This window comes from Mustela erminea, chromosome X (assembly GCF_009829155.1).
Source record: "Mustela erminea isolate mMusErm1 chromosome X, mMusErm1.Pri, whole genome shotgun sequence".
NCBI classification, from domain to species: Eukaryota; Metazoa; Chordata; class Mammalia; order Carnivora; family Mustelidae; genus Mustela; species Mustela erminea.
In genome coordinates, this window is record NC_045635.1 from 24,620,902 (window position 1) to 24,647,514 (window position 26,613).

The 26,613-nt window shown below is 35.7% G+C and overlaps 1 protein-coding gene across 2 annotated transcripts in view; it reads left to right on the plus strand.

The window, feature by feature from the left end:
* IL1RAPL1 (interleukin 1 receptor accessory protein like 1) overlaps positions 1-26,613 on the plus strand; it is a 1,474,879-nt gene that overhangs the window by 835,043 nt on the left and 613,223 nt on the right. For both annotated transcript variants that reach the window (XM_032330360.1, XM_032330361.1), the window contains exon 4: positions 25,676-25,862. In XM_032330360.1, the coding sequence (XP_032186251.1) occupies positions 25,676-25,862 (187 nt within the window). The remainder of the gene's footprint in view (positions 1-25,675; positions 25,863-26,613) is intronic.

The following is a 26,613-nucleotide window of genomic DNA, read 5'->3' on the forward strand; positions in this document are numbered from 1 at the left end:
TGCGCGCTACCTCAGGCTGCACCTTCTGCCTCCTTGGCGGTGTGGTTTTCAGTGGTCTGTACTTCCTGTTGTGGTGCCTGCACTTCCTGTTGGAAGTAGGGCAAGACGTCTGTGTCCAGTCAATGCAGTTTAACAGGATAATAACAACAACCTTTTATAGAAAGTGATTCAGTGCCATCCTTTCCCTCCTTTGTTCTCATAAAGAGTAAAAAAAAATTACAAATAGAAATATATCCTATGTGCTCTCCTTTCCGCATAGAAAATGTGTGTTCAACCAACAGCTACTTTGAGAATGAATTATGAGGAAACTAATATGCTAGAATTGAGACAATAGTATCAGTGACAAGTGACTTGCCATGTAGGAGTTAACAATTGCCCTGGTGAGGCAAACAGATAATCAGATAAATAGAATACACCACAATTTATAGACTTGTGGGCAGAGTGATAAAAGAAGTTCTAAACATGGAGAAGTGAAAAAAAAAAAAAAACTATTCCTAAAGGAGATGATAGCTGAGCTTTCTTAAAGAATGAATAGAAAGTTATCAGACAAAAGGATTCAAGTCATGGATTTTCTGAAGTAAGGAGAGAAATCTAGACTAGAGCTGCAGATGAGGATGTTACCCATTTGAAATTATTTTCCAAAGAGTTCCCACCATGAGTCATTCATCTTAAAAAGTTACTCAAAATAAAATTTATCTAATGCTCCAGGAACTTTACCAAGCAGACATTTTTTTTTTTTCAAATGACATTCAACCAACTGAAGTAATAGGCTCAAGGTTATAAAATGGTAAGCAGTTGAGGCGGGATACAAATCCAAATCCCTGACTGTGAAGCTTAACCTCTTTCCACTTTTTTCATGAAACTAACATTAAAAACAGGAGCATCTAAAAACATTGACAGAAATTTTGGTTGTAGTTGCCCATCTGGACATCATCTTATATGCAAATTTTGTGGGGTGTTTTTTGTTTTTTTTTTTACAAATGTAAAACATTAAATTATTTATTTTGAAACAAAATTGACAACTCATGAAGATGCCCCATTAGAACCAGTCATGGAAAAATAAATACACAAGAATGGTGAAGAAGTTGTTTTGGAAATGTGTCAGGGGATGAGTGAAACAGGTGATGGAAATTAAAGAGTACATTTATGATGAGCCCTGAGCAGTGAATGTATAGAATTGTTGAATCACTATATTGTACACTGGAAAATGATATAACACTTTATGTTGATTATACTGGAATTAAAATAAAATAATTAAAAAAAAAAAGTAATGGCAAGAGATTTGCCTTACCAGATGTTATATTGTATTAAACAGTGTGTTTGTTGTATAAATATCAAGAGAAGTAAGTTGAACAGTTCGATATCTAAGATGTAATTCCCAAAATATGCAGGAGTTTGACACACAGTAAATGTGGCATCACATGTCAGTGCAGAAAAGATAATGTTTTCACTCAGTCTTGTTTGTAAAAAAGGAAACTGAAAAAAATACTTTTTTCTGTCTTAACATTTCTGTAAAAATAAATTAATCAGTGATGAAACTATAAAACTACTGGAAGAAAATAGTGAAAAATTTTAAAATGTATATAATTACAGAGTACAAAAACACTTTCTAAAAGTCCCCAAATCCAGAGGGTATAAAAGGATTGATGTAATTATTAGAGAGAAATAAAAAAAAAACTCTCTCCATGTCAATCAAGATAAAATTAAATGATAAATGGCAAACTGACAGAAAATATTTGAAATAGAATTCAAAATAAACCAATATCCTTCCTATAAGAAAATCCTGCAGCTCTGCCATACTGTTTTATATTTTGGGGTCATTTTTGTTGTTTCCACCAGTTGCCTTTATACTTATGCCTTTATGTAATCAATCATCTTAGTATTCTTCTTTCCTTACTTTGATTTTTCTATGATGTCAGTTTACAATATTCTAATTCTCGTGTATATGTTAATGAATCAGGTTACTCTATATTCCTTTCTCTCTTCTCTTTGCATTTTTTAGTTATGTTATTTCTATTTCTTCGGAGAAGAAAATAATGTTTACATATTATTCTTATAACTGTAATACTTAATACTTCCTTTATTTTAGTACCAGATCATCAATTATGTATGCTCACTACCAAAATTTCTCTAAATCTTTCTCCATTCTTACATTGTAAAAGTTTTTCATTCTCTATTTTTAGGAAGCATTTATGTATACGATATTTCCTGAGATTCTTTTTCTAATGCTTAAAATTTTGCTGGTAATAAAATCTTGGCTCATATTCTGTCCTTTCCTTTAGATTCTTGGGAATGTTACTCTGTTGTGCTTTGTGTTTTCTTTTTTGTAAGTGACTTGGCCTTCTCTGGAAGTTTGGAGGGACTATATTTTTAATTTTATTTTACTTCATTTTTATTTTATTTTTGATATAGTTAACATACAGTGTTATATTAGTTCCAGGTGTACAATATAGTGATTCAACCATTCCATACATCACCCAGTGGTCATCATGACAAGTGGCCTCCTTAATGCCCATCAACTTTTCAACCCATCCTCCCACTTCTCTCCCCTCTAATAACCATTAAATTGTCCTCTATAATTAAGAATCTGTTTCTTGACTTATCTCACTCTCTCTTCCCCTTGCTCATTTGTTTTGTTTCTTAAATTCTCCAAATAAGTGAAATCATATAGTATTTGTCTTTCTCTGCCTGACTTATTTACTTAGCATTATAGTCTCCAGCTTCTTCCATGTCATTTTAAGTGACAAGATTTCATTCTTTTTTATGGTCAAATAATATTCCACTGTGTGTGTGTGTGTGTGTGTGTCTGTATATATGTTCCATTGTGCGTGTGTGTGTATATATATGTATATGTGTATATATACGTGTGTGTGTGTGTGTGTGTGTGTGTGTGTGTGTGTGTAATGCTGCTAAAAACATACGGGTCCATGTATCCTTTTGAATTAGTAGTTTTGTATTTTGGGGAGGGGCGGTAAAAACCCAGTAGTGCAATTACTGGATCCTGAGGTAGTTCTGTTTTTAACTTTTTACAAAACCTCTTTACTGCTTTTCACAATGGCTGCACCTATTTGCATTTCCACCAACAGTACAAGAGGGTTCCTCATTCTCCACATCCTCACCAACACCTGTTGTTTCTTGTGGTTTTGATTCTAGCCCTTCTGACAGGTGTGAGAGGTAATCTCTCATTGTAGTTTTTTTTTTAAGATTTTATTTATTTATTTGACAGACAGAGATCACAAATAGGCAGAGAGGCAGGCAGAGAGAGAGGGGAAACCAGGCTCCCCACTGAGCAGAAAGCTTAATGTGGGGCTTGGTCCCAGGACCCTGGGATCATGACCTGAGCCGAAGGCAGAGGCCTTAACCCACTGAGCCACCCAGGTGCCCCCTCATTGTAGTTTTGATTTGCATTTCCCTGATGATGAGTGATATTGAGCATCTCTTCATGTGTCTGTTGGCCATCTGAATATTGTCTTTGGAGAAATGTATGTTCATTTCTTCTGTCCATTTTTAAATTAGATTATTTGTTTTGGGGGGTGTCAATTTATCTAAGTTCTTTATGTATTTTGATTACTAACACCTTATCAGATATATCATTTACAAATATCTTTTATCATTCAGTGGGTTGACTTTTAGTTGTATTGATTGTTTCAGTCACTATGCAGAAGCTTTTTATTTTAATATAGTCCCAATAATTTAATTTTGTGTTTGTTTCCTTTGCCTCAGGAGACATACTAGAAAGAAGTTTCTATACCCAATGGCAAAACAGTTACTGCTGTGTTCTCTTCTAGGATTTCAATGGTTTCAGGTCTCACATTTAGGTCTTTAATCCATTTTGGATTATTTTTGTGTATGGTGTAAGAAAGTGGTCTAATTTTATTATTTTGCTTGCTGCTTTCCAGTTTTTCCAACACCACTTGTTGAAAAGACCCTTTTTTCTATTGGACATTATTTCCTGTTTTGTTAAAGATTAATTGACCATATAGTTTTGGGTTCATTTCTGGATTGTCTGTGTTTTCTATTCTGTTCTATTGGTCTTTGTGTCTGTTTTTGTGCCAATACCATACTGTTTTGATTACTACAGCTCTGTAATATAACTTGAAGTCTGGAACTATGATGCACAATCACTTGTTTACATATAAAATTCCTGTTGGGGTGTCAAGGTGAAATTTTCCTCTGCTTTGTGTGAGTGTGGATGTGCATATGTGCACATGTGTTTTACAACTGTTATTTGCTGAACTGATTATCATTTTTCTGGCTTTTACCCCTGAACAAGTAATAGAAGATACTTTGAACTGAGTAGAACCGGGAGATCCCATGGTTACCTGATTCCATATTTCAAGACGACCTTTTTCGCTGTCATGACATGTGGATCTTATTATTTTTATTGTTGTTGTTTGTGGTGGTAGTAGTTTTTAACAAATGGAACACTTTTTCACAAGTCTGGTTTCTTCTGATTCTTTGACCCAATCTTGGTTCACCAGAGCCCTTTATTTATAGTCAGCTTCCTCCCTCACCTTCACCATTAAGTCTTCAAAGGAAACATTTCCTCTCAAAGGTATCTCACTCTCTTCCCAAGAAAGGTTGACCACCTCTGGTCCTTTGCTCTTTCTGTGCTCCTTTCTTTTGATACCTCAGTAACTATGGTCTAATCTACCTGTCTTCAAATTGTTTCTCAGTATTTGCCACCTCAAAATTTGGCCTCAAGGCTGTCTACAAATTAATAAAAATAAGATCACTAACCTAGGAGGAAAAAAAAGGGGGGGTCAAAATGACAGTTCACAAAAGAAGGAATACAAATACTACTTAAGTATATGAAAAGACATTCAACCTCACAAATAAGAGAATTATAAGTTAAGAATTTTTTATTTTAATAAAAGTCCTATTTTTACCTATTTCATTACCAAAGATGAACATACTTTATAGCTTATCTTGTTAGCTAATGGTGTGGGAAACAGACAACTCTTAAACACTGTTGAGGGTGTTAATTGGACCAAATCCTATGGATAACAAAGAACCTGGTACTAGGGTTTGCCCCAAGATTTAACTTCAGGGTGACTGAGGCTCATAGGTAGAAATTTTCCACTCTTAGTATATGCTCATTAAAAATGAACTTAATTTTAAATTTTTTAAGTGCAACATTGCCCTTTGCAACATAAGAGCACTCAAGAGGAAATGAATAGCAAGGACAAAAATCTAGGGAAATTCTGGCATCTAACTGCAAAGAACTGAGTGAATAGTGGCACAAAAGGAAAACCAGGAAAAGACCTTCTAATAAAATCTCAAGATGCCTGGACATAAATAGTATTCAATGTCATATTGTGCTCAAGCCAGATAACGATTGAAAGCCAAGAGATTTTTGGTAACACTAGTAACATTTTTTGAGACATAATGGAGAGAAAACTCAAGCCATAGTAGAGAAAGAGATGAACTTGTGTTGAAAAAATGAGAATAGTTTAAAATGCCACTGAAAGATTTGTATTAGTGCAGGTGAAGAGGTAAGTTATAGGTAGACGTACAGTACACAAATGTGCACACCAAGACTGCCTCTCTAAAATCTCTTAATAATAAAATCTCTTAATAATGCACTAAATGGGTCAGGTAAATATAACATGCATAATGATATTATCAGTAATGCTATTTTGGAATTTCAGAAAAGGATATAAGCCTTCATGTAGACTTTTATTTGACAAATGAGAAACTAGCACACCCAAAGCCACAATTCAAATTAATGACTTATTCATGTTATGTGCTTTATACATTATAGACATAATAAATGGTAAATAAAGACATCAGTAACTTCAAAGTCAAAATAGGCAGCAATACTTCATATAATTTGGATTCGAGATAAATCCATATTAGTAAAGAAAACCAGGAGCCAGAAGCAATGTAACAGCTTTTTCAAATTAGCCACCAAGGTAGTCAATTACAATTGTATTTAATAGACTAGTGAATGGAAGGGTTTTGAGAGTGGGAATGATTACAGTGCTGTTGTATAAATTGTAGCTTCAAGAAAACACTTAAGTAAAAGATATCCAGTTAATTGTTATGATATTGTTCCTGTGTGTATGAAGAATAATTTGGGAAGGCCCTGCATCTTGATAAAACTGAATATAATGGGATTGAACTCCTCCATTCCATAAGAGTTTTCTTTGTCTGGCTACCATCATAATGGATTTTTAAAAAAGATTTTATTTATTTATTTGACAGACAGAGATCACAAGTAGGCAGAGAGGCAGGCAGAGAGAGAGGAGGAAGCACGCTCCCCACGGAGCAGAGAGCCCGATGCGGAACTCGATCCCAGGACCCTGGGATCATGACCTGAGCTGAAGGCAGAGGCTTTAACCCACTGAGCCACCCAGGCGCCCCCCATCATAATGGATTTTTAAGGAAGAAGCAGATATTTTAACTAGAATTCATGTATACAATAAAGCCATTTTCATTTCTTTGTAATAGTTGTTTCATATGAGAAGAATATGAGAGATAACCTTACAGTACTGATAGCAAAGTAGGTTTGACAGATGACTCTTGGAAGTGTCTTGTGTAATTATCCCACCTATCCTCTGGCTAGGGATAAGTGTTTTTCATATGACCTATACTTCTGAAAATACTGAATTTCAAAATATCATTCCATGTACATAGCTATTGACATCTGCAAATATTTATCCATCTAGTTCTAGAGTCCCACTGGTGATTCTTCCATCAAAAACTAAGAGAAGAGCAAAGCTAATAATGGGCAAGCCCTCATTCATGCTGCTTTATTTATTTATTTCTCTCCCTGATACTGCATCTAGGGATGCCTTCCACTTTATGTCTCATGGCAACTGCAGCTTTTCCTGGCAATAATATGAGACAAGTTTAACTGAATTTCAGCTGTATGGGACTTCACTCCCAGAAAGGGTGTTCTATTTATATTGAAATTTTTTTATAAAAATGAAAAGTTGGATCTGTAAAACATAAATGGAAGAGGACTACATTCACAGTAGGAAAAGGAGATTAAATATTAAGGGTTGTGTGATTTATCTCTTTATGAGGTGCTGCTGCAAAGGAGATTAAGCTTTTAAAAAGTGGTGACCTTGATATAAATTCCATATTTAGCAAGAAATATTATGAACAATGAAGAGTATGTGAAATAGCAATGGGAGTGAGAGGATTCAAGGATTGTAGTCAAGCTGATAGTCATCTAGGGGTTAAGCCATAACTACACATCATAGTAACAGCAGTGGTCCGTGTTAAGTAGCTGTTTGTCCATTATAAAGTTTGTTTACATTAGGATGTTATTTGCTTTTCACACAAGGCTAGGAATTTAAGTATCCTTATAATTTTATGATCAGGTAACTGAAGTTCAAGGAAGACTAGTTACTCCTTCATAATCACACAGCCTATTAGTGAGTTCTGCCCATGCAACTGCCCAGCTGTACCTCCTCCTCCTCCTTCTTGTATTCTTTATCATATTTGGGTAAAGATTAGACACATTTGTGTTTTGTTTTTGACACTTTTAACCATATCTCTAACATTACTCTGTGACATTATATTCTGGCAGTCAAAGAGTAAAGGAGTTTATTCCTATATTTTTTGTTGACAAAATGTTTAATGTAATTGTCACATTATAAACATGTTTATTTATACAGAAATACAAATTATTAGACTTTTTTTCTAAAAGTAGCCTTTTTTTTTTTTTTTACCAAGGAAAGTTATCAGATTGCTGGCATTTAAATCATTTTCTCTTTTAGTGAATGGTAGGTGACTCAGATTAATGGCTCTTCTTTCTAGTCAGAAAAATTTAAAAATTACTTTTCGTTGGAATTGATACTAAAATTATGTAAATGGATTGAAAAGAATCCAACTGTGAAATATGCATGTCATATAGAATAAAAAATTCTCTCCCCAAAAATGTCTAATTCTGACTTCATATTTTAAGATTTATTTGTTTGTTTGAGGGGGAGGAAGAGAGCACATGGGAGTGGGGGTTGGGACAAAGGGAGACAGACGGAATTTTCAAGCAGACTGCTCATTGATCATGGAACCCAACTTGGGCTTGAAACCAAGGGTCAGTTGCTTAACCAACTGAGCCACCCAGGAGCTCTGTAATTCTGCCTTTAAGTTAAACTAACTCACTGATTAATTCTGGGTTGTTGTTGTTGTTGTTTTGTTTTTTTCTTTTAGAATATCAATAAAAGACCTTTCATCATAGATAGGAAAATCCAAAAGTGTCTTAATTTATTAATTTATTAATTTATTAATGTGCCATGTTTATACAGTATTATTTGTACTACTTGCAAGCATATAATTATATAATTTGTGTACTTCTTTATTTTACCTCATGGGAGACTTTGAGGAATTTATGTATAATGTAGATAAAACATTTAGCTACTTGTTTCCTAAACTACTGTATTGACCAGGATCTAGTCAGTTAAAGAAAATTCATTCCAAGTATTTCAATAGGGGAAATTTAATATTCAAAATAAGTTATAAATATGGTAGAAGAGCTGAAATGGCATGAAGCATTCCAGGGGTCAGCAACAGCAGGAAGCCACAGCCAGCCCTCTGTGGAGGGGGAAAAGAGAAGGAGTTAATGGAATACCTGACTCCAGAACCTCAAACGACAGATCCTCTCTTGGAGAAATTTAACCTGGACATCAGCCAGTAGGAGAGCCTGGTGAAAGACAGACATATTAATAGGATAAAGTGGTGAACAAGGCAGTTGAAACTCCTGTTCTCGTGGCACTTCCACTGTACGGAAGACAAAATATATACCTATATACAAATAAAAATTAAGAAAATATCTATTAGTGATCATTGATAGGATAAATATAAAGCTAAGTGTTAAAAAATTATGAACCTTTATTGTTCTCATAGATTTTTTGTATTTGATTTTTTAAACATTGTATTAAAATATTATTTATCTTAATTATTGTGTTTCTGATACCCTCTCATTCACCTCCTGCTAGTTTTGTTGGGATGAGGCTTTAACTTCTGAAAAAAATTCTAGCTATTTAGCTTGAGCAGCTAAAGTAAAGATTTATTTGTGGGGCATCTTAGGTCTCAAGTAACTTTTTAGATTTCAAATAGGTATGATAAATAGACAACTAGATATGTAAGTTTAGAATTCAGAGAGAGGTCAGAGCTGGAGATACAAGCAGAGGAGACAAAATACAGAGATGATATTAAAGTAAGAGGGTTAAATATGATTACATAGAGGGAGATTAGATGAGAGAATGCATAAAAGCTTTTTTTAAAATAATGCCTTTACTAAGATATAATCCACATGCCATATAATTTGATGCATTTAAAGTGTATAACTCATTGTTTTTTATCGTAGTAAAATATACATAACATAAAATTTACCATTTTAACCATTTCTGATCATATGCTTTAGTGGCATTACGTACGTTCACAGTGTGGTGCAACCATCCCCACTATCCGTTTTCCAGAAATTTTTGTCATTCCTGACAAATTCTGTATGCATTAAACAGCAACTGCCCATTCCTCTCTTTTCCCTAGCTCAGGTAACTTCTCTTTTACTTTTGTCTCTTTTGTTTATCCATTCGTATTCTGATAGATTTTTGAATTCTTTCTATGTTTTGGAATTGCAAGTAAAGCTACTATGAACATTGATACATAAGTATCTCTTTAAGGCCTTGCTTTCAGTTCTTTTAGGTATATCCCTAGGAGTGGAACTGCTAGATCATATGGTAGCTCTGTGTTTTAACTTTTTGAGGAACTGCTAAGCTGGTTTTCCATTGCAGCTGCACCATTTTATACACCTACTAGTGATGCTCTAGGGTTCCATTTTTTCCACATCTTTGCCAAAACTTGTTGTTTTCCATTTTTTATAATAACAATTCTAGTGTCTGTGAAGTGGTATTGTACAAAGCTTTTTGTATAATACTCCTCCCTCTACCATTTCCTCTCATTAAAATATAAGCTCCATAAAAGCAATCACTTTGCTTGTTCGCTGCTTTATCCCCAGCTGGGCCAGATATTTACTCTGCTCAACAAATATGTATTGACTGAATTAATGAATTTTAAATGCTTGATAAGCAACAATTCACTCATTTAATAAAATGATGTTATACATTCATGCCTAGGTTAGGTTGTGTGTTCCCTGCTGGGCTTAATGGTTTGGTTTTATTTTTATCAAATGGCATGGCTTTGCTCTGGGAAGGGTTAGAGGAAATATACTGAATTTACATAGAAAGAAACTATCTCAAACCATTAAGGAGAAAAGTCAGTGAAAGAGTTCAAAAGTAAAATTAGAATGTTGTGGAAAAAGCAAGCAAGAGCTCACGTGTTTACCTTCACATTTGAGCACCAAGCTGGTGGTATGAACATATTAGTCTCAAGGGTGGTAGCTGCAGTCTCGTTTTCAGGTAGACTTTCTGTCTTCCATTTACTTTACCTCCAAAATTCTCTTGGGTAAGGAAGAGTTTTTGTGGATACAGGTGTGCTGTTTTGTCCCCTTTGTGTTTGCAGAAATTAGGCTAGTTTTTATATATGCTGAGTTCAGAGCGGTTACTCTTTGTATGAAACTCTGATCATGAATTTTGGTAAGCATTATATGTTTAAGATGACACCAGTACGTAGAGTCTGGAAATATGTACCTTATTAATTTTATGGAGTAGATTTGGTTTTTGTCTTATACATGTAATTAGAAATATAATATAAATGCCCTTAATAATTAAGATTATTTACCATCTCCATGGTTAATTTTATTTATTGTATTTTTCTTCTGAAGTTAAGGAAAGCAAAGCTATTATCAAAAAAATATTGGTCTGAAATTCTGCTTTTTGATCGGGTCTTTGCCTGGTTTTGAGATCAGGGTAATGCTGGCCTCACAGAAAGAGTCTGGAAGTTTTCCTCGTGTTTGCATTTTTTGAAACAGCTTCAGGAGAACGATAGTATTTCTTCTTTGAATGTCTGGTAGAATTCTCCAAAGAATCTGTTAGATCCTAGACTCTTGTTTTATGGGAGGTTTTTGATCACTCCTTCAATCTCATTACTACTTATTGGTCTATTCAAGTTGTCAGTTTCCTCCTGTTTCAGTCTTGGAAGTTTATAGGTTTCCAGGAATGCATCCATTTCTTTTAGATTGCTTTACTTATTGGCATATAGCTGTTGATAATAATTTCTATTTTATTTATTTATTTTTTACAGCATCAAGATCTTCTTTATTTTTCAGATATAAAAACAAACTTTTATGAGTATACCATTGGATTAATAAATCCTGACACTAATTCAAACTAATCAGTTTTTTTAATAAAATAAGGAATAATTTAAGAACCAGAATAGGTAATTAACAATGAGAGTTACTCTTTTTCAAATGACAGAAACATATTTTCTGTTATTTGTGGAAGCCCTTATATCATCAAGATACCAAGCAAACAGAATAGGAAAACAAACACAGCAAAGGAAACAGTTAACAAAATCAAAAGACAACTGACAGAATGGGAGAAGATATTTGCAAACGACATATCAGATAAAGGACTAGTGTCCAGAATCTATAAAGAACTTAGCAAACTCAACACCCAAAGAACAAATAATCCAATCAAGAAATGGGCAGAGGACATGAACAGACATTTCTGCAAAGAAGACATCCAGATGGCCAACAGACACATGAAAAAGTGCTCCATATCACTCGGCATCAGGGAAATACAAATCAAAACCACAATGAGATATCACCTCACACCAGTCAGAATGGCTAAAATCAACAAGTCAGGAAATGACAGATGCTGGCGAGGATGCGGAGAAAGGGGAACCCTCCTACACTGTTGGTGGGAATGCAAGCTGGTGCAGCCACTCTGGAAAACAGCATGGAGGTTCCTCAAAATGTTGAAAATAGAACTGCCCTATGACCCAGCAATTGCACTATTGGGTATTTACCCTAAGGATACAAACGTAGTGATCCAAAGGGGCACGTGCACCCGAATGTTTATAGCAGCAATGTCCACAATAGCCAAACTATGGAAAGAACCTAGATGTCCATCAACAGATGAATGGATCAAGAAGATGTGGTATATATACACAATGGAATACTATGCAGCCATCAGAAGAAATGAAATCTTGCCATTTGCGACAACATGGATGGAACTAGAGCGTATCATGTTTAGCGAAATAAGTCAAGCAGAGAAAGACAACTATCATATGATCTCCCTGATATGAGGAAGTGGTGATGCAACATGGGGGCTTAAGTGGGTAGGAGAAGAATCAATGAAACAAGATGGGATTGGGAGGGAGACAAACCATAAGTGACTCTTAATCTCACAAAACAAATTGAGGGTTGCTGGGGGGAGGGGGTTTGGGAGAAGGGGGTGGGATTATGGACATTGGGGAGGGTATGTGCTTTGGTGAGTGCTGTGAAGTGTGTAAACCTGGTGATTCACAGACCTGTATCCCTGGGGATAAAAATATATGTTTATAAAAAATAAAAAATTTAAAAAAATTTAAATGAAGTATAAAAATTGGAGAGGGCTATAGAAAATTTTACCCAGATTATTCGAAAAGTCTGCCTTCCTGAAGATTAAAATACTCATTTCCCAGGTATCATTTATATATCATTGGGCATTATTGGAGATCTGGTATGTGTTTATTCTTCAATTAATTTTACTGATTCCATATGTACCGCCTTTTTTAATTACGGATGGTCCTTGACTTATGATGGTCTGATTTATGATTTTTTTAAAGATTTTATTTATTTATTTGACAGAGAGAGATCACAAGTAGATGGAGAGGCAGGCAGAGAGAGAGATAGAGGGAAGAAGGCTCCCTGCTGAGCAGAGAGCCCGATGTGGGACTCGATCCCAGGACCCTGAGATCATGACCTGAGCCGAAGGCAGCGGCTTAACCCACTGAGCCACCCAGGCGCCCTGATTTATGATTTTTTGACTTTACAATGTGCCAAGGTGATACTCATTCAGAAGAAACTGTACTTTGAATTTTTTATTAACATATAATGTATTATTATTGTTAACATATATGTTATTGTTAACATATTATATTATTAACATATATGTATTATTATTCAGGGGTATAGGTATGTAAATAATCAGTCTCACACAATTCACAGCACTCCACAAAGCAAATATCCTCCCCAATGTCAATAATCCAGCCACACTATCCCTCCCCTCCCCCCCCCCAGCAACCCTCAGTTTGTTTCCTGAGATTAAGAGTCTCTTATGATTTATCTCCCTCCCTGATCCCATCCTGCCTCGGTTTTTCCCTCCCTACCCTCCACGAGCCCCAACCCTGCCTCTCAAATTCCTTATATGAGAGAGATCATATGATAATTGTCTTTCTCTGACTGACTTATTTTGCTTAGCATAATACCCTCTAGTTCCATCCACATTGTTGCAAATGGCAAGATTTCCATTGTTTTGATGGCTTCATAGAATTCCATTGTATGTGTGTGTGTGTGTGTGTGTGTGTGTGTGTGTGTATACCACTTCTTCTTTATCTATTCATCTGTTGATGGACATCTAGGTTCTTTCCATAGTTTGGCTGTTGTAGACATTGCTGTTATAAATATTTGGGTGCACGTACCCCTTCAGATCACTACATTTGTATCGTTAGGGTAAATATCCAGTAGTGAGATTGCTGGTCATAGGGTAGCTCTATTTTCAACTTCTTGAGGACCCTCCCTACTGTTTTCCAGACTGGCTGCATCAGCTTGCATTTCCACCAACAGTGTAGGAAAGTTCCCCTGTTATTTCCTGACTTGTTAATTTTATCCATTCTAATTGGTGTGAGGTGGTATCTCACTGTGGCTTTGATGTGTATTTCCCTGATGCTGAGGAATGTTGAACATTTTGTCACGTGTCTGTTTGCCACTTGGATGGCTTCTTGGCCGAAATGTCTGTTCACATATTCTGTCCATTCCTTGATTAGATTATTTGTTCGTTCAGTGTTGATTTTGTTAGGTTCTTTATAGATTTTTGGATACTAGCCCTTTATCCGATATGTCATTTGCAAATACCTTCTCTCATTCTGTCAGTTGTCTTTTGGTGTTGTTGACTGTTTCCTTTGCTGGGCAAAAGCTTTTGATCTTGATGAAGTCCCAGTCGTTCTTTTTTGCCCTTGCTTCCCATGCCACTGGCAATGTTTTTAAGATGTATTTGCTGCATCTAAGGTCAAAGATATTGCTGCTGTGTTATCCTCAGGAATTTTTATGTGTTTCTGTCTCACATTGAGGTATTACATCCATTTTGAGTCTATTTTTGTGTGTGGTATAAGAAAATGGTCCAGTTTCATTTTTCTCTATGTGGCTATCCAGTTTTCCCAACACCATTTGTTGAAGAGATGGTCTTTTTCCATTGGACATTCTTTCCTGCCTTGTCAAATTTTAGTTGACCATAGAGTTGAGTGTCCATTTCTGGGCTCTCTATTCTGTTCCATTGATCTATATGTCTGTTTTTGTGCCAATACCACACTGTCTTGATGATGACAGCTTTGAAATAGAGCTTGAAGTCTGGAATTGTGATGCTGCCAACTTTGCTTTTCCTTTTCAACATTCCTGTGTCTATTCAGGGTCTTTTCTGGTTCCATATAAATTTTAGGATTATTTGTTCCATTTCTTTGAAAAAAAATTGATGGTATTTTCATAAGGATTGTGTTAAATGTGTAGATTGCTTTAGGTAGCAAGACATTTTCACAATACTTGTTCTTCCAGTTAATGGGCATGGAACATTTTTCCATTTCTTTGTGTCTTCCTCCATTTTTTTCATGAGTACCTTTGTTTTCTGAGTACAGATTCTTTGCCTCTTTAGTTAGGTTTATTCCTGTGTATCTTATAGTTTTGGGTGCAATCCTAAATGGAATGGACTCCTTAATTTCTCTTTCTTCTGTCTTGCTGTTGATGTGTAAAAATGCAACTGATTTTTGTGTACTGATTTTATATCCTGACACTTTATTGATTTCCTGTATGAGTTACAGTGGTTTTGGAGTGGTTTTCCACATAAAGTATCATATAACCTGCAAAGAGTGATAGTTTGACTTCTTCTTTGCTGATTTGGACGCCTTTAATTTCTTTCTGTTGTCTGATTGCTGAAGCTAGGACTTCTAGTACTATATTGAGTAGCCGTATGGTAGTGGACAGCCCTGCCATGTTCCTGACATTAGGGGAAAAGCTCTCAGTTTTTCCCCATTGAGAATGATATTCACTGTGGGTTTTTATAGATGGCTTTGATGATATTGAGGTATGCACCCTTTATCCCTACACATTGAAGAGTTTTGATCAAGAAAGGATGCTATACTTTGTCACATGTTTTTTCAGCATCTGCTGAGAGTATCCGATGGCTCTTGTTCTTTCTTTTATTAATGTATTGTATCACACTGATTGATTTGCAGATGTTGAACCAAACTTAGAGCCTGAGAATAAATCCCACTTGGTCATGGTAAATAATCCTTTTAAGGTATTGTTGGATCCTATTGGCTAGTATTTTGGTGAGAATTTTTGCATCTGTGCTCATCAAGGATATGGTCTATAATTCTTTTTGATAAGTTCTTTGTCTGGTTTTGGGATCAAGGTAATGCTGGCCTCATAAAATGAGTTTGGAAGTTTTCCTTCCATATCTCTTTTTTGGAACAGCGTCAGGAGAATAGGTATTAGTTCTTCTTTAAATGTTTGGTAGAATTCCCCTGGGAAGCCGTCTGGCCCTGGGTTCTTGGTTTTTGGGAGATTTTTGATAACTGCTTCAATTTCCTTACTGGTTATGGATCTGTTCAGGTTTTTTATTTCTTCCTAGTTCAGTTTTGGTAGTTTATAGTCTCTAGGAATGCATCCATTTCTTCCATATTGTCAAATTTGCTGGTGTATAGTTGCTCATAATATCTTATAATTGTTTGTAATTCTTTGCTGTTGGTCTTGAACTCTCCTCTTTATTTCATAATTTAAATTATTTGGGTCCTTTTTCTTTTTGATAAGTCTGTCCAGGGGTTTATCAATCTTATTAATTCTTTCAGAGAACCAGCCCCTAGTTTTGTTAATCTGTTCTACTATTCTTTTGGTCTCTATTTCATTGATTTTTGCTCTGATCTTTTTTATTCCTCTTCTCCTGCTGGGTTTAGACTTTCTTTGCTGTTCTTTCTCCAGCTCCTATAGGTTTAGGGTTAGGCTGTGTACTTGAGATCATTCTTGTTTCTTGAGATAGGCTTGTATTGCTATATACTTTCCTCTCAGGACTTCCTTTGCTGTGTCCCACAGATTTTAAACAGTTGTGTTTTCATTTTCATTTGTTTCCATGATTTTTAAAAATTCTTGTTTAATTTCATGGTTGACCCATTCATTCTTTAGTAGGATACTCTTTAGCCTTCATGTATTTGAGTTCTTTCCAACTTTCCTCTTGTGATTGAGTTCTAACTTCAGAGCATTGTGGTCTGAAAATATTCAGGGAAGGATCCCCATCCTTTGGTACCAGTTGTAACCTGATTTGTGACCCAGGATATGATCTGCTCTGGAGAATGTTCTATGTGCATTAGAGAAGACTGTGTATTCTGTTGCTTTGGGATGGAATGTTCTGAATATATCTGTGATGTCCATCTGGTCCAATGTGTCATTTAAGGCCTTTATTTCCATGTTTATCTTTTGCTTAGATGATCTGTCCATTTCAGTGAGGGGGTGTTAAAGTCCCCTACTATTATTGCATTATTGTTGATGTATTTCCTTGATTTTGTTATTAATTGGTTTATATCATTGGCTGCTTCTATGTTAGAGACATAGATATTTAAAATTGTTAGTTCTTCTTATTGGACATACCCTTTAAGTGTGATATAGTGTCCTTCCTCATCTCTTATTATAGGTTTTGGCTTAAAATCCAATTTGTGTGATATAAGGATTACCACTCCAGCTTTCTTTTAATATCCATTAGCATGGTAACATATGTCACCTCAGATTCACTTCTCTGCATGTACTAACTTCCAGAAAGTGGTCACTTTTCTGTTTGTAGAATTGCTGCTCTTCTTCTCTTCAATCTCCTGTTGAGTTTGTAGTTGTTTGGAATAGTTTGATGACTATCTAGCTGAACTCCTGGGACCAGATGATCTTTAGGTCTCTTACTCCTCTACCCTCTTGCTCCTCCCTCTCCCAATAATAATTTCTGGTGAATGTTTCTATTTCCTTGGTGTTAGTCATGATCTCTCCCCTCTCATTCATAATTTTATTAGTTTGGGTCCTTTCTCTTTTCTTTTGGGTAAATCTGGCCAGTGGTTTATCAATCTTGTTAATTATTTCAAAGAACCAGTTTCTAGTTTTATTGATGTGTCCTACTATACTTCTGGTTTCTAATTCATTGATCTCTGCTCTAATCTTAATTATTTCTCTTCTTGTGCATGGGTTAGGCTTAATTTGTTGTTGATGCTCCAGTTCTTTAAGGTATAAAGATAGTGTTTATATTTGTGGTTTTTCTATTCTGTTGATTTAGGCTAGGATGGCTTTATATTTCCCCCTTAGGACTGCCTTTGCCATATCCCATAGGTTTTGGACTGATGTGTTTTCATTCTCATCAGTTTCCATGAATTTTTAAGTTCTTATTTGATTTCCTGGTTGATCCAAACATTGTTGAACAGGGTGATCTTCACTTCCAAGTGTTTGAATTTCTTCCAAACTTTCTCTCATGATAGAGTTCCAGTTTCAAAGCATTGTGGTCTGAGAATATGCAGGAAATACTCTCAGTCTTTTGGTATAAGTTGAGACCTGATTTGTGACCCAGTATGTGGTCTATTCTGGAGAAAGTTCCACGTGCATTTGAGAAGAATGAGTGTTTTGTTGTTTTAGGGTGGAATGTTCTGTGTATATCTGTGAGGCCCATCTGGTCCAGTCTGTCATTCAAAGCTCTTGTTTCTTTGTAGATTTCTGCTCAGATGATCTGTCTATTGCTGAGAGCAGAGTGTTAAGGTCCCCTACAACTAATGTATTATTATCAGTATGTCTCTTTATTTTGATTAACAGTTAGCTTATGTAGTTGACTGCTCCCATGTTGGGGGTGTAGATATTTACAATTTTTAGATCTTCTTGTTGGATAAACCCTTTAAGAATGATATAGTGTCCTTCTGTATCTCTGACTACAAATATATTGACCTACAAAGTAAAACTGAATAATGTATATGCTGCTATGACATCTAGAAAATATTTAAAGAAGTATTTGCAAAAGAAAGAAACCCCACTGATTAAAAGTTCTGTTTCCTGACATTGTCCATATTTAGTTTCTATACAGCAGGGAGAAATCATGTTTTCATATGTTTATTTGTTATTAATCTAACTCTGAAAAATGTCTTTGTGAATGGGTAAAATTACAACAATCTCTGGTAGTTCTCTGTCTTCTTTAAAGATTAATAGAGATTTTATTTTACTCTGTTATAACTTTTCCTGGAATTTCATTGTAAAGTGAGGAGGTAAGGTGTCGGATTAGCTCAACGTCTGAATCCTCAGTCACCTCTTCTCTACAACAGCCTGGAAGGAAGACTTAATAACATAAGCACTATTATGCTCACTATAGAAAAAAGCTTCCTGGGTTATTCTTGGCGAGAAAAAAAAGTGATTTACAACTGACCCAAATGTGGCTCATATATTTATTTTCCCTTTTTATTATCTTTCAAATCAAGAAGATCAACTACAGTTAGAAGAAAGTCTGTTGCATACGTGATGAGAGAATGATATAATCAGGTGATTGCAGATAGTTATTGAATGTGAGGAAATCTTTACAGCTTCATTTTAATTTTTTGCTGGACCTGAAAGACACATTTTCTTGCTGCATCCACTATCAAGAAATGTGTGCTATTTCAGAGAAACATAAAACAAAAAGGGATAAAAACTCATTTGGAGATGCAACATGGGGGCTTAAGTGGGTAGGAGAAGAATAAATGAAACAAGATGGGATTGGGAGGGAGACAAACCATAAGTGACTCTTAATCTCACAAAACAAACTGAGGGTTGCTGGGGGGAGGGGGTTTGGGAGAAGGGGGTGGGATTATGGACATTGGGGAGGGTATGTGCTTTGGTGAGTGCTGTGAAGTGTGTAAACCTGGTGATTCACAGACCTGTACCCCTGGGAATAAAAATATATGTTTATAAAAAATAAAAAATTAATTAAAAAAAACTCATTTGGAAAGGTGTAGATGAGAGTTGTTTAAAGGGATTGAGCAAAGAAGTGTAATCAGAACTATATAGACCTTAACAAAGAATTAATTTTTTTTACTCATTTCACAAATATTTATTGAGAGTGTCTGCTCTATGCCTGACACTGTACTAGGCACTTAACTTAAAAAATCATTGGGCCTTATAAGTATTTAACCACAAAAGTCAGTGAACACATTTGTCTAATGCCTTAGTCTCCCTGTGCCAGCAGAAATTGGTATTCAGAAGGGTAGAAAGAGCTTAAGAGATTAAAAAGGAAGTGCTTGGTTTGTCAGAAAATAGCCATATGACCAACATTTGCACCCCTAAGTATATTTCCAAAAGTATTGAAATAAGGTACTCAAACAAATACTTTAACATGAACGCTCATAGCAGCATTATTTTCAGTGTCCAGAATGTGGAAACAAACTCAAAGGTCTATCTGCTCATGTACAAATGAACTATATTATTATATCTGTACACTGGGCTATTCGTCATAAAAGAGAATGAAGTACAGATGCATACTACAATGTGGGTAAGCCTTGAACACATTATGCTAAGTGCAAGAAGCCAGACACACACACACACACACACACACACACACACACTCCACACTCTATGTGATTCCCTTTATATGAAATAGTCCTAATAACCAAATCTGTGACGACAGAAAGCAGACTGATGGTTGCTAGAGGCTGTGGAAATGGGGGAATAGGGGGTACTTGCTAATAGTTATGAGTTTCTTTTTGGGATGATGAAAATGTCATAGAACTAGATAGAGGTTGCACAGCATTATGAATGTACTGAATGACACTTAATTGTACATGTTTAAATGATTAATGGTTAAGTTTATGTTGTATGCAGTTTACCTGCTTAAAAAAAAAATAGGCCTCCAAGAACCCAAACCGCATACAGATAACTCCCTTATTTTATATACTATGAGAATACATATTAACAGGGGAGGCAGCAAATATCAGTGGAAATAAATGATTACAGATTTAGATTGTTTTGAGGAAAATAAAGGGATAAGATGGGCAGGATTTCCTGAAGAAACTATTTGTAATTTATGTGACCTTGAAACCACATCCTGGGCCTCAGTTTTCTTTAGGGGCAGGTTTTAGTTTTGTTTGCCTGTCTCCTTCTTTCTTCCTCCCTTAAGAAGAGGTCAGGAAGGAGACCATGTGGTCTAGTTGTGAAGTTCAAAAGTCCTCATGCCCAAGAATAACTCAGGCAGAGACATACTGGACTAGAATCCCAAACATTGATATCTTCTCAACTCTAATGTTTCAGGAATCTTAGGCAAGAAAAACAGAGATGGCAAAATTATATTAATGACTTGTCACCAAAAAAGACAAAGACAATTATTTTGAATATATAGCTAGCAGAAGACTGTAGATAAAGTTCAGTTTCCCAGTTAAATGTTTGGAAAACAGAATTTCAAATGAGAAGGCAATAAACTGGCATTTATAGTCTTATCGCTTGCTCAGTGGTCTCCCTGTAATCTTTTTACAAGGGCTGATTTCAAGCACAGTTAAAGCAATAGGTCCTCCAGAGCTCTTCTCAAAAGAAAACCTAATCCAAACACATTTCACATACAGTGCCAGTAGCTCTAAGCATGATATGTGTAAGAAAGATAAGATATGACAGAGGGGCCACATGTGTAGCTTCAGGCATCACCATAAGCACGGAGAGAAAATAATTAAAGACAGAAAAAAATGGAAGGCTTTAAGATTAGAAATAAACTAACAAAGAATATTTAAGGTTGAACAAACTAAGATTTTTTTTATCTCCACAATCTAACCCTTACATTTTTGATTCCTAACAATTTATTTTTTTTTAATTTTTTATTTTTTATACTTTCAGGGACCATTTCTATAGTTTGTTATACTAACATTTTATTTTTAACAACAATGCTTAGACACTATGGGTAAATTTGCGGCCAGAGAACCACCTTCCAGACAGTTGAGTTCTGCTCAGGTCTGCACAGATGGAACCTTCAGATCTGCTGTCTTTTCATGCCCAAATATTTGCGACACTTTAAAAATACTGCATGCTCTTATTTTTACAAAACATCTCTGTGCAAAGGCATATGACCTTAAAAATGACCAATGAATTTTAGAGTAGGCCATGTAATATAGAGAAGCAGAGAATAACTTAATTTTTTAAAATGTTGATCAAATTCCTTGTTGATCAAGGTCAGCACTTCATAATGTGGGAAAAAATTTCCAACTTTTATGGCAATGTTATTATTTTCCCCAGGGACCCGAGAATTAACAGACAGGTCAAGGGTTTAGTGATGCTTTTAAAGGATCTATTTAACAATCATGCTACTGGTAATTCTGTTCAAGTAGGAAAGAGATATTCAGCACTATGCAGTATCAGGCATAGCAGGTATGATTATAGAGTAACTGTAACTGTACTACTCTTTGGTGTGAGATCACGGGCTTTTTATCATACTTTATTAGATAATCAGGTAATACCCAAATGTTGCCTTCTTGTACCTCATTTTCTTTCTTCCCTCCTGTCTGGACCACCCACATTTCTGCACCTCAATCTATAGTTGTACAATGTGTTCATCCTGTAAAAGATGAAGTTTTAAATCTGTGATAATTCCCATGCATGCCAGTTTAGAACCCTTGTCCATGTTGAGGTGGTAAACTTCTAAGAAACCTGTGGAGCACTTCAGTGCCCTGTATTGACTTTAACACTTCCTGAGTGCTCCTGGAGGATTGGCCCTGTCCTAAGCTCTTTCCAGGTTTTAACATGCTTCACTCCCACACCAGCCTCTGAGTTCTTTGTTATGATTTTCTCCTTACACGAAGCCCAAGGAGTCAAGTAAGTTTCCCTGATTTTCAAAAGCAATGAGTGATCCAGCTAGAATCTGAACCTCTTACAGCTGGGTTTTAGAGATCTTGCTCTTAACCCTATCTGTATGAAACATGTCTGGCATTTGATTAAAGAGGGTATAGAAAAAAAAAACACCAATAAATTGAGAAGAAAAACCTAAGGCTCATGAGTTTAATAGATTAGTGTGGAGTGTTCATTTAGAATTCACTGACTGACTTCTTAGAAAAGTCTGTTCTTTAAGAATTCTAATGTGTACAAATATCAGGATTGTTCTAAAACATGCATATTTTCTTACTACACATTGGAATGTGTCCTATGATAGTTAATTGCTTTAACGTAGGTAATTATTTTTCCTGAAAATATTATCTTAAAATGAACCCATGAAGAGCATGCTCTAGTCTGTGCTGGTGTAAAATTAATAAATAATGCATGAGCAATATTTCTGGCAAAACCAAAGTGGCTATTTTTTCTACTTGGGTGTGAAGCTCAAGTTAAAATTTAGCACTTTCTTTTCTCTCAAAGCTGTTTCTTTTTTCTGTATTTTCCATGCTGAGAGATTGGCTCTATGTTTCAAATACTCATCTGAGAGAAGTTCTTTATCATCTTGGATACCTCTCTTTCCTTTGCTCCTATCTTAAATATAATTTGAACATGATTCCTCCTCTCTGTATCAATGGTCATTGCCTTTGGAGCGGCCATTTTTCTCCTGAATGAATGATGTTGATTTCTTATTGTCTCACTGCACTTAGTCCTCTCTTCTCTCCAAATCATTTTTCTCACTTTGAGCGGAAACATCTTTCCAAAATCCAAATGTTTTCACTTGGTAGTATAAAGTCCACATTCTGCTGTGGCTTACATGCTGCTCTTTCAAGCTTCTGCACAGACCTCCAGCCTCAGTTCCTGCTGTTCCTTTATAATTAATTCTGCCACACTAAATTATTTGCAATTCCTCCAACCACACCAAGTTGTTGAATGTCTTCAAGCATTTGTGTATACTGTTCCTGAAATAGCCTTTGTTAAAATTGCCATATTCTTACTAGTTCCTTAAGATAACCAGGAATCACAAATTTTGAGGTCTTGTTTCTTTCTCTGATGCTGCTGTGGTAGCACACAGTAGCTCTTTGTAGTGCTTATCACATTGAAATTCAGCTATTGTGCATCACTTCTGGATTGTGAGGAGCTGAGCGCAGGGAATATATTTTATCATTCAAACAAAATCTCTGAACACATTCTTCCAGGACCTTTTTACTGATTGACTTTGTTTAAAGGTGGAGGGTTTCACCTCTGAAATATTTTATTTTTTTTTATTTTATTTTTAAAGGGGAAGAGAGAGAGAGAGAGGATGGGGAAGGGCAGAGGACAAGAAAGAGAGACTCTTAAGCAAGTTCCACACCCAGTGTGGAGCCCAACGATGGGCTCAATTTCACAACCCTGAGATCATGACCAGAGCTGAAATCAAGAGTCAGATGCTTAACCAACTATGACACCTGAACACCCCCCACCTATAAAGTATTTTAGATCTGCTTGTAGGCTATTATATGAAGGTAGAGACATCCACATTTAATAAGTCTACATAATAATTTTGTGGCAATTTTCTTTGCTATCCAATATAAAGCTGAATAAATAACAATAAAGGAAAACACTACTTTTCTTCCCTATTCTCAGTACTTCTGACACCAGGTTTGTGGGGGTTTTTTTCCCCCACACCAAACAATTTTGCAACACCAGCCAGATACGCTACAGTTCACATCTACTCTGATACTATTTACTTGGAGATAATATCACACCCCACAGGTTAAGGACTCAATCCCACAAGACTGCCCCCTGCCTCATATTCAGACACCAAATGCAAGTCCAGATTGTCACCTGTGCTTGTGACAGACTGACTATAAATCAGAGGTTCTCACAATCCACTCCTTGGATTCAATCATTTGCTAGAACAGCTCACACAACTCAGGAAAACAGTTTACTTCCTACTGTTGGATATTTCAAAGGACAGAAATAATTGGGTCAGATGAAAGAGATGTGTGTGGCAAAGGGTAGAGGAAGAGGCAGAGAACTTCTGTGCCATCTCCAGGCATGCCATCCTCTGAGCACCTCCATGTGTTCATTAACCCAAACTCATCAAATCTTTTTGGTTCCGTGGTTTTTACAGAACTTAACCTGAAATTACTGCTCCCTTGTCTGAAGGTCAGTGGATACAGTTAAAACTTTCAACCTTCTGCACACTTGGTCTTTCTGGTAACAAGCCCCATCCCAAGGTTTTCTAGGGAGGTCATCCAAAGGGTTAACATAAACTCAAGCGTGATTAAATGGAGTTCCCTTTGAATAGCAAAAGACACTCCTATAACTCAGTGATTTCTAAGATTTTCAGGAAATCTGTGCCAGGATCCAAGACCAACTACATTTTTTTATTATACCATAACCAACCTAACTATTTTCTGGTGATTCTCATCATGTTGTATAGTCATTTGAAAAAAAAAAAAAAAGCAAGAATTTAAATCAAGGAGCTGCTTAAAAGTCAAACATCTTGGCTGAATAAGGAGGAGGGCTTGGGGGCTGTGATCTTGATACACCAGTATGGAGTGAGAAGAGCCACCATTACTGAGCACCGGTGACAGGCCAAACAGATTTTGATTCACTATCACATTTAATACTCAGACACATGTCGTCCCACTGCCCATTAAGCTCCCAAGGGATTAAATGAGTTGCCTGAAGTTACAGAAATAGTAAGCAGTAAAATTCAATTCCAAGGTCACCTGGGTGGCTCAGTGGGATAAAGCCTCTGCCTTCGGCTCAGGTCGTGATACCAGGGTCCTGGGATCGAGCCCCGCATCGGGCTCTCTGCTCTGCAGGGAGCCTGCTTCCTCCTCTCTCTCCGCCTGTCTCTATGCCTACTTGTGATCTCTCTCTCTCTGTCAAATAAATAAATAAATGAAATCTTAAAAAAAATTCAATTCCAGGACTTTGATGGCCAAGTATACAAATGAGGCATTGGGCACTTACCAAGTAAGACATTCTGAACAAAACTTTGAATTTCAATATTTGTGCTTCTCTTTATTCTCACTGCCTACATCACTATGCTTGACCCACAGCAGTATTCACTGAATGTCCAGAGACATAAATAGCAAACAGAAATAGTACAGTTTATAAGAAAACTTGCAGTATTTTTTTTTATCTAAGACAGTTTTCTTCCAATATTCATCGATAAGCTCTCCAATTACCAAGAAAGCCATTTCTGTAAGAATTGAGCAGCCTCATTCTTCTCCTTGTATTATGCTTAACTGATCCATTACATTTTTCTACTTCTCTGTTGAGTTTGCCAAGTTTAGCATAAACCCAAGGTTGACTTACTTCCTGACCTAAATCTTCCTTTATTTTTTCTACTTTTCTAGTTACCGAAATCCCTATGAAACATTTTTTCAAACCACACTTGTATATAATATGAAAAAATTTTCTAAGAAATGAATAATACACAAATGGCTTTGTAGAACTAAGCATTGTTTAGCTTTCTGACAAAAAAGAGCCCTGTGGACTAAGCCATGACACCTTAACATTAATTAATCAATGGAGTTTTTTTTTTCTTTTCTCTCCCCCTCTCCTCCTTTCTCTCTCTGCCTCTCTCTGTGTCTCTGTGTCTGTCTCTTTTAGTGAAGTACACGTACTGCTTGGTGGCACTTACTTTTTGTTCACACCAGACCACCTCTTTATTCTGCTTCATTACAGAAACTCCACTTACTGTATGAAAGTATCCATCTCGCTGACAGTGGGTGAAAATGACACCGGACTCTGCTACAATTCCAAAATGAAATACTTTGACAAAGCTGAACTTAGCAAAAGCAAGGAAATTTCATGCCGTGACATTGAAGATTTTTTACTACCAACCAGAGAACCTGAAATCCTATGGTATAAGGTATGTATTGTGCATGATTTTCTTCCTTATAAATAGATTAATGTGTATCTTATTCTTGAACTAGTTGGATAAAAAAGTTTTATGGGTATGATGAAGTTAAGCTCTATCTTCCTGAAATACTACACAAGGTTGTGCTGGTCATTATAAGATTTCAAAGCAATATCTTTGATAAATGCTAGTTGGTATATTTATTGGTGATCCCTGCAATAAGCTGTTGTGTTTATGTTCATAGCTCATTTATACTGTTCTTTCAAGTCCATTATAATCTGTGGTTGATAATTCAGAACTAGAATACATTAAGCATTCCTTTCAGAGCTCTTCATATAAACACTCCTAATGTTTTCAAACAAGGAAAGGATTGATTTACTTCTATGAAAAAATGGTAAAATGGCTTTATTGAAATGTTCTGTTTAATGGAAGTATATTTGTGTATATTCCAATCCTTTTCATATAAAAGCATATATATTTTTAAAAACCCGAGGGAAATTCATAACATTATAAAAATAGTGCTAGATAACTTTTTCTCAAAAAACAAAAGAAACTTCAGACTTAAGGAGAATAATCCAACCCTTGTCCTTCCAATCATATAATTGACTTTTTCTGAATTTTAATATGAGAACATACCCTTCAGCTTATTTATACCATCAAAGAAATTTTTGTTATTGAGTATATCAAGAAATACAATATAGCTTCTATGAATATTTTTCTGGAATATTATATCCATGATTTAAAGAGTACTAGTAGAAAATTT